The following is a 9,040-nucleotide window of genomic DNA, read 5'->3' on the forward strand; positions in this document are numbered from 1 at the left end:
AGCACAGCCTGTTATCAAACACAGTACCCACATATGTATAATTATCAACCAAATCAATCTCAATCCCCTCAATAGTTGTGAATCGGGGAATAGGCACCGACCTCCTGAAGTCAGTAATCATATCCTTGGTCTTTGACAAATTCAGTTCAAGGTGAAACTCCTTACACCATGACGCAAAGTCATTGAAAACCAGCCCATGATCCATGTCACCTCCATTCAGCAAGCTGACTATGACCGTGTCATCTGCAAACTTTATGTGTCTATTCTTAAACTTACTCTGGCAACTATTTGTGTACAGAATAAAGAAGAGGATAGCATGTTGAGTTTCAAATCAGAGTGTGTTTGGGCTATGATGTCATGATTTTGATGAAGGCCTACACACATTTTAATTGTGTAGCCTAATTCTGTATTTTCTAACAATGTTGGTAGTGTCTGAATGAAATCACACACAGGCCACAATGAATATATAGTTGTTTCTGTCTGCATAGCCAATTTCTTTACCTCGGTTCAACCCTTTCACGCAAACAATCAGACATGAATGTCTGGAAGTAATATAGCAGGTGTGTTACGATGATCCCTTTTTATAACCAGCTTCATTCTGACGTGTCCCAAATGAAACCAACACGTAGCCTACTTGACAAACTAGACCAATTACATTTACAAGCCTATTCATGATCTACAATTCATAATGTAAAACTCCTGGGGGCATTTGGGATTTTACGCAGGCATCAACGTGGGATGCAAGGATGCGACCCAGTGTCGTGCTTTTGAGCGTTTGTATCCACTCGATCTTACTCACGAGTAGGCTGCTCAAAGACGATGTTGGTGATGCGACTCTGCGTATTCGTCTGTGTGGGATGCAAGTTAAATAGCCTGCCGTCATCGTGGCTGTTCAGCGCACGCACTCTAGGCTACTGCGGTAAAGATGCGTCTGCTATTGCCGCGGATAGGTTGATCGTACGGAGGCCGTTGGAAAAAAAGATTTTATTTGTAACTGCATTTGGAGTTCGATGCTTCCAAGAAGGATGTTTAGTGTCAGCTAATTTGGGTTATTGATTGTGTAATGTAATAGACGCTTTCAGTCCGACGGTAAGAGAGGCGTGCTCGGTAGAGCTACAATAAGAGTCGTAACCTATAGGCTACCGGGAGGTTCAGAAACCGATTAGCGTATTAACACATACATGTTAAAGATAAAGACGAATCGGCAATTTAAATGTCTACATTCATTCTGGGAATTGTAGCATGTTGAGGTAAGAAAACCAAACGACCCTGATACATCCATTGATCATGGTGGTAGTGATGGTAGTGCATGTAAATGGATAGCTAACATTAAATACTTCATAGACTGAGCCGTTGTCGAAACATAGGCCGTGATAAAGTCACATATCTCTATCTTATCAACAGTGGGCTTTATCTTAGTCACATTGTATACTCTGTTATCATTGGACGTTCTCCTTATTATTTGTAATACATTATTTTTAAAATAATTCGCCTTAAACCATTAATCAAATAGAAAGAACATTGTACATATTTACAGTTGATTATACATGTCAGTGATCCACAACCATAGCCTACCAAGCTATCCAATCTTCAATGTGGGCTGTCGCTCATATTGATCTGTTGCTGTATTGGATTATTAGACCTTGTGTGCAGTAACATCCTCCTGGAGATGAAATGACTTATTGAATCTTGTTTTCAATTATGAGCCTATGATTGAACGTGCTTCTTTCTTTGTAGGTTGTTTACTTGTGTCTTGTATACTGGACTAGCTACATGACTGATCTCTCCCAATGGAGAGACAGTGAGCTTGTGGAGCCCGACGGAGAAAGATGTTGACATCCCAGTCACTGAAGATCCCTCGCAACCACACAGTGACCAGATATTCTGATCCCACATACTTCACAGCACCCACTCCTCTGACATCTTAGTCAGAGGGGGGTCACACATTATCTCATACCCCTTGCCTTGTTAACTGACTCCTATGAGGCCCACAGCTATGCTCCAGCAGAACAACAACAACAACTATCCATGTCTGGATATGGCTGCATCTCCCAGACCAGCTGTTCAACAATGCCCGAAGGCCAGCCTGCCCTTTGGTGCTGGCCGGCTGGAGCTGGGAGACATTCCCCTGGTCAGGGGGCTTCGTGCCTGGGCCCTTTGCTCCAAGAACCGCAGGAGGACCCCCGCTCCATCCTCCTGTGCTCCGGGTCTCCGGCCCGCGGATCTCTACCCCGCTGCTGAGTGGGGTCGGCTGGGCTACGGACTGGGGCTACCTCCCATGGACTCCAGGCAGGCAGGGCTGGGGGCTCTTGTCACGGTGGCCACCTTGAAGGCCTCAGAGGGGGGTGGTCAGACCCAGACGCGCTGCCTGGTAGTTCGGACGGAGGGTGGGAGGTGTCTGTACTCCACGGCCAGCTCCCAAGGCCGCCACCCGCAGGAGTCTGCCTCCACCCTGGTGGGCGGCTGGTTGAAGGAGAGGGGAGCAGGAGGAGCCAATGCTGGAAGAACAGCGAACGGGGAGAGAGGAGGGGCTCAGGGGGCGTGTCGAATAAAACTGCGTCACGGCCGGAGGTGGAGGACGTCCTGTAGGCCACCGACTGCCCCCCTCTCTGATGGAACGTTCCAGAACGTTCCAGAGGAACAGGAACTCGGAGCTTCCCCCAGAGAGGGGAAACAGGAAGAAGGGGACAAAGCAAGCCTCCTCAGGACGGATCCGGACGGCCAGAGGGGCAGACAAGACCAAGGGGGGTCCAGGAGCCCCAGAAGCAACAACGTTCCAACCCAGAGCTCCTCGCGCTGCCCCAGGAGGTACGGGGGGCAGGGCAGCAGGGGTGGAGGTGCGGGGCAGGGTGGAAGTGAGGGGGCAACCCATCGACAGAGCAGCGATACGGTGGACAGGATGAGGCAGCAGGAAGAGGAAGCGCGCGAGGGAACGGGACGCGTGGGGTTAACGGGGCGTGAGTCATCCGTGCCTCCAGCCGGCGCTGACCTAGAACCTTGCAGCCCTGTCGCTGAAGACCAGAATGACACAGAGTGCTCTGACTCACAGAGAGAGCTGTCTCCCCAAAGCTCCCTCCACACAGACCTCCAGGAGGAGAAGACAAAGGAGGAGTCCACCGGAGCTGAGGAGAAAGACCCAGGCAGCTGCAGTGTTTTCGGGGGAACGCAGAGATACTCACGGGGCTTGGAGGAAGGCGCAGATTGGGTTGTGGATCATGTGGAGTCGGAGAAGGACCCGGAGGGGATGGATGGAGCAGAGAGGCAAGGCCTGAGTGGGTTGGACGAGTGCATGCATGTTAGAGCCCTAGAGAAACACCACTGCACGTTGGCTTCAACCTCGGCCGCCACACTGAACTCCGGTCCTGCAGAGGGCAGCACCTTCACAGCCCAGCCTGACACCCGCTGTGAACTCGTAGATAAGGAGAGTAGCTTAGACGTTGTACACCACGACGAGATAGAGTACTGTGTGAAATATCTTCCACACGAGACAGACCCAGTGACTGAGGAGAGAGAGAGGGTCAATGACGATGGGAGTGAACTCTTGGACGCTGAGGTCCAGTCGACCTCACCAGAGGTCGGAGACCCCTGCAAGCTGCCTGGGGAGACCCCGTGCAAGGTCACTGATGATGAGGTTAGGATGGAAGTGTTCAAACGTGGCCATGCCACAGCCTATGGATTGGAGGGTGAGGCTGGACAGGAGAAGGAGTTTGAGGAGGAGAAAGAGGAGTTGAAGGCCGGGAGGACTGGGAGGTCTGGGGACTGTCGGAAGGAGATAGAGCCGGAGCACAGTGGAGAGGAGTCCCAACTGATTACGGAGGAGAAGGAGTCAGATGAGGAGTCTAGGCCAGAGGAGTCGAACCAGGAGAAGGAGTCAGATGAGGAGTGTAGGCCAGAGGAGTCGAACCAGGAGAAGGAGTCAGATGAGGAGTCTAGGCCAGAGGAGTTGAACCAGGAGAAGGAGTCAAATGAAGAGTCTAGGCCAGAGGAGTTGAACCAGGAGAAGGAGTCAAATGAGGATGATCAAACAGAGGAGTTGAAGGGGAAGTTGGAAGCACTGGTGGAGGATAGTAACAAGTCACCGGGAAGAGAGTTTAACACAGAAGTGATCAGAACTGAGGCGTTGGAGGAGTTTAGGCCTTGGGATACAGTGGGGGAGTTAGGAATGGAGGAGAAGAACGGAGATATAGAAAAGGAGCGTAAGCCTGGGGAGGCATGTCCAGTAGCTCCACCTGCAGCCCTAATAGAAGAAAAAGGAAGTGGAGAAAGAGGGTGGAGCGAGAGAGAAGAAGAAGGAGAGGATGTGAGAGAGAAAGAGGTGGAGAGAAAAGGACTGGGAGAGAGAGAGGCATATAGAAAAGGAGAGGGACAGAGAGAGGGAGAGGGAGAGAGAGATGTAGCGGGAGAGGTAGAGAGAAAGGGAGAGGGACAGAGAGAGGTAGAGGGAGAGGGAGAGAGAGAGGGAGAGGTAGAGAGTAAAAGAGTGGGAGAGAGAGACGGAGAGGCAGAGGGAGAGGTAGACTCAGTAGGTCAGTCATGCAACACCCCTTCTCTGGGCCCTGTTGCCCTAGGCTGCCCTGCGACTTCTGTCACACACTCACCACATAATCCTCCCCCCCTGGCCGTCATGGCAACGGGCCTCCCCTGTCCGAAGGGGGTGAGGGAGGCAGAGGGAGGGGCCTCGGCAGAGCTCCAGAATGCAGAGACCCGGGAGCATGAGCAGGGCAGCAAGGTGGCCTCTGTAGGGGGGTCTGTGGAGAGGGGACAGGAGGAGGTAGAGGAGGAACAGGACGACTTTGGGCTGTTCATGCAGGCGGGGGAGGAGTCGTCGTGGGAGGACAGTTTTGTCACATCACCTCCAGTGCCTTGTGGGAACGGAGACAGTGCTGGTGAGTGCAAACACACACACACACATCCACACACACACATACAGTGACTTAAAATATATTAGAGGGACAGGTTTCACAATCCCACAACAAACACTCAAAAATATAAAAAAGCACACCAGAATTTGAACTATTACATCAGTAGCTTTCAAAGAGCAAGTGTCTAAAACAGCGGAGACTAGAGGATTTGTGTTTTTCAACAAGGCAGAAGTGAGTGACTCGTCTCTTTTGGTTTTGCTTTTTAACAATAGCCAGGGCATTAAGTCAATCCCAGAGCTCAGGGCGTATACTAATCAGCTAGTCTGGTCTGACCTGGATTCAAGAGGCCCTTTCCCTCTCGCTGTTTCTTACTCTCTCTCGCTGTCTCTTTCTCTCTCATCACTCTCTCGCTCTATCTCTCTCTTCACTCTCCCTCTGATTCTCCCTTGTTCTCTCAGTATTTCGGTTTCTCCTCATCTCTCCCTTCCTTCACCCTCTCCTCCCTCTAACTCGCATAAAGGTATTAATGATTTAATGCTCTACTGAGGAGAGATGGAGGGTGAAGGGACAGGGTTTGTGCGTGTGTGTGTGGGAGGAGAGGGGGGGTGGGTTGTTGTGAAGGTGCAGGGTGTGTGTGTGTGTTTGTGTGGGAGGAGAGGGGGGGTGGGTTGTTGTGAAGGTGCAGGGTGTGTGTGTGTGTGTGTGTGTGGGAGGAGAGGGGGGGTGGGTTGTTGTGAAGGCTTTGGGCTGTAAGTCTTAGTTAGCTTTAGGCCACAGGGTTCTGCGTTAAAGAGACAGAGACACAGGAAGTTGATCCAGAGAGAAGGATAGATAACCAGGTTAGATTAAACTAGCTCTGACAACGATTCTAAAAGCATCTTTGTAGTTTGAGTGCCAAGACTTCACTGAACACCACCAATAACCATCTCACAAACACAAAACACTTTGTCCATTCAGGTCATTTTAATGAGGACGCAGCCTGAAAAACATGGGTCTATTTGTAGCATACACCATGTCCCCACACCTCAGGGACAACTGTGTGTTGTGTGTAATTATGGCCAGGGAAAGCCAGGCAAGTCGCTGTGTGAGGTAGGGAACTAAATACACCCTCCCTGTCCCCATACAGCACTTGAAAACCATCTAAAGTCAGAAGAGTCTGCTCATTGGACGTCAGGCTGGACAGACAGCTCGGTCCACCAATCGGAGGAGACATGGACAGCCTTCCCTAAGGATCCTGTGGGGCTGGAGGGGCAGGACGCAGCGGGACAGTGGTGGCCCTGCAGTGCTGAGGAGGAGACCGGAGATAGACAGCCCACCAAGCAAGATCTGGTACAGTGAACCCTGACACACCTCAAGCACAACTTAGAATTTTGTTCTGTGGTAAAAAACGATCTTAGAACAAACCTCCTCAGTCATTTCGGAACAAAATGGCCTTTCTGTCAGTTCAACTTCCTCCAAGTACAAAAGTCGAGTCACCCGAACCTACAAACGAACACATTTCAGCAGGTTGAAAAGATGGAGCCACACGTGGTCATGTGTCTGTTATTGACATATATCTGTTACTTTTATCTCTTTCAAGAACACTGTGTTCCAGGAGGTCTTCCCCTGCCTGCCTTCCTCCTCCGCGAAGGAGGAGGTGGTTCCCACACTCACACAGCTCCTCAGGGGGGTCCCAGCTCAGCCCAGCCCAGCGGAGGACCTCCGGTAAGGGGCTCAGGGGACCAGAGAGAGGGGCTTTGTTTTACTAGAAGTCTGGTCCAGCAAGCCCAACACTCACTTTCTTCAGGGTTTTTATAGTAACATAGATAAATCAAGTATCTTATCAAGTAATAAATGTCTTGTAATTTAATACATGTTTATATGTGTGTATATAAATATATAAATCAAATTGCAACTGAAAAATAATGAAATATAATACCAGTAATCAAGATCTGAAAATATATTTAAAAGATTATATGGAAATCAACTCTAAATGCTAATATGACTTACAATTTTACAGAAATAAATAGAAAAAAATCCTTGCAGGAAGTAAATAAGCAGTGTTCCTGAAGCAAGTTGCTAAGATGCCAATGCATGTCAGTTAATAAGCATTTTAACTGACGTCCTTTGACACTGTATATGACAAACTCCAACATGTAAAATCAGATGGATAACGAGTCCCCTTGCCTCCCTCCCAACCTTCAATTTTGGATTTTAACAATCCCCGGTTGTTGAGTTCCGGCCATAGATCAACAGCTACAGTCAAGGTTATGTCACGCAGAAAATCGACATTAGTTTTAATGAAGCTGTGACAGTTTTTCAATAAACGTCCCAGAGGTTAATGTGTATGTAATTCTGATATGTGGTTAGTTTGTTCCCTCCCCTCATGCGTGTGATTGGTTTGCTTTGGTCCGGGTGCTGCAGGCTATTGGACGGGTTCCATGACCTGAACAAGATGATTGGCTGGCGGTACAAGAGGGCCAATGCCGTGTCCTGTGAGCTGCTTCTGCAGTCGTTGCATCTGGACCAGCATGCCAGAGTGAGTGGAGTCAATCACACCACCTACAGCTTATTTCGTTTTCCATCAATCCACCGTCCTTATGATGTAAAAACAACATCTCTTTCTTTTCTCCACCCTGGTAGAATTATTGAAGTTATAGAAAATATGACGTCATATAACCTAGCTGTAGATCATCAAATGAATAAAAAACGGTACACTGACTTCCAATTAGCAAACTGCACCATGTGATGATGCAGCACATACAGTGGATACCTGTACACATAACCTCAGTTCAGTGCTAGTGAGTCTGTACTGTATGTTCACTGCATGTGTGAACTAGCAGTCAAATGCTGAAGTATGTGAGGCCGAGTTTGTGTGTGTGTGTCTGTGTGTGTGTATAGCAACTTATCACAAACGTGAACTAATAGTCAGAATTGAACCATACTCCCAAAACACCTAACAAAGTGTGACTACTTTTTTTTGTCTTTTCTCAGGACTATATCTCTAGGATTCCGTCCACCAATCACAGTCCATCTCTTGGCCTCCCCTCATCCAATCAGTATGCTTCGACCACCGGGAAGAGATGGGTATCTTATGACTATAACAAAAACATCATGGAGTAGCTAGCTCAGCCAGACTCTTTGTGTGCTCCTTGTTCGGACTGTGCTTTGCCAATCATCTGACATGACGTCATTTTCAGTCCTGTGGGGCAAAATTAACCATTTCAATGTTTCAGCCCACCCCGCTATCCCAGTAAGGATCAATCGATACATGTGTGCTGACTTTTGATTGAACAGATCATGTGCGCTTGTCTATGGACAATCCTCCATTTTGGCTCTATCTTTACTGTAACTTGACGCATTTCAACCCTCTCATAAAACAATATGCCTTTGTTATGTAATTAGGGGAAGTTTGACTGGCCCTGTGAAGACAAAGCAATTGTTGTTATCCATGTTACTGCTTGCAGGGGGAAAATGAAAGGAACAATGTAGGAAAGCGGTTATGCAACAGAAGGTTGCAGTGTTATGGAAAAGTTGTTTACAACTTCATCCGCTCACTCTCCCAAAGGAAGGAATAAACACACACACACACGCACTTACAAACACCAATTCTGTCTCATCATGCAATGTTGTTTTCAACAGTTTATCACTATATGCATGTCTACTGTGTTTTACAAACACTGTGGCAGACAGGACAAATTGATCAATTTTCTTATTATTACAGACAATACTTTAGTATGGATATGTTTACTAACACTGCTGCAGATCTTACATTAGGCTTACATTTACTGTACCTTGGGAGAGCCTGACTGAGGTGAGAATGAGATTTACTTGAATATAATGCAATATTCGTCATTAACAATGAAGTTACTAGTTTGTTTTTTAGAGCAGAAGCAAACAAGCGATCATCACATCACAAAATTATATTTGGTTCATCTTGTTTCTTTGTCTGTGGGCCCATTCAATCACCAAACTAGAAGAAAAAAAAAACATAGCATATGTCGTCATTTGTACAAAATATGAATTCCTCCAGAAAAAGATTAATATTTTCGGAGTTCAAATTGAAAAAGAAAATGAGATTGTCAACTTGTTAATTGATGTAATAAAACGATACACCACAATTGACTTCTGTTCATCATCTGCGATCAGCGTCTCTGGAACAATGTCTAGGAGAAGCGGTTTGAACATAACTAAAGGTC

General features: G+C 47.6%; 1 protein-coding gene across 1 annotated transcript; it reads left to right on the forward strand.

The window, feature by feature from the left end:
* Positions 1-4,446: 4,446 nt before the first annotated feature.
* On the forward strand, positions 4,447-8,953 carry si:ch211-14c7.2. Its single transcript, XM_047036503.1, has 5 exons — positions 4,447-4,886; positions 5,989-6,191; positions 6,442-6,566; positions 7,266-7,380; positions 7,836-8,953. The coding sequence occupies exons 1-5, from the start codon at positions 4,625-4,627 to the stop codon at positions 7,962-7,964; spliced, it is 834 nt and encodes a 277-aa protein (XP_046892459.1). The 5' UTR covers positions 4,447-4,624; the 3' UTR covers positions 7,965-8,953.
* The last annotated feature ends 87 nt before the right edge of the window (positions 8,954-9,040 follow it).

The sequence above is a fragment of the Hypomesus transpacificus genome, chromosome 15 (genome assembly GCF_021917145.1).
Source record: "Hypomesus transpacificus isolate Combined female chromosome 15, fHypTra1, whole genome shotgun sequence".
NCBI classification, from domain to species: domain Eukaryota; kingdom Metazoa; phylum Chordata; class Actinopteri; order Osmeriformes; family Osmeridae; genus Hypomesus; species Hypomesus transpacificus.

Excerpts from the sequence above, each read along its gene's own strand:
- si:ch211-14c7.2 (XM_047036503.1), top strand. The coding sequence starts at position 4,625 with ATGGCAACGGGCCTCCCCTGTCCGAAGGGGGTGAGGGAGGCAGAGGGA. Across the intron at positions 6,192-6,441 it reads AGCCCACCAAGCAAGATCTG|AACACTGTGTTCCAGGAGGT; the intron begins GTACAGTGAACC and ends ATCTCTTTCAAG. Across the intron at positions 7,381-7,835 it reads ATCTGGACCAGCATGCCAGA|GACTATATCTCTAGGATTCC; the intron begins GTGAGTGGAGTC and ends GTCTTTTCTCAG.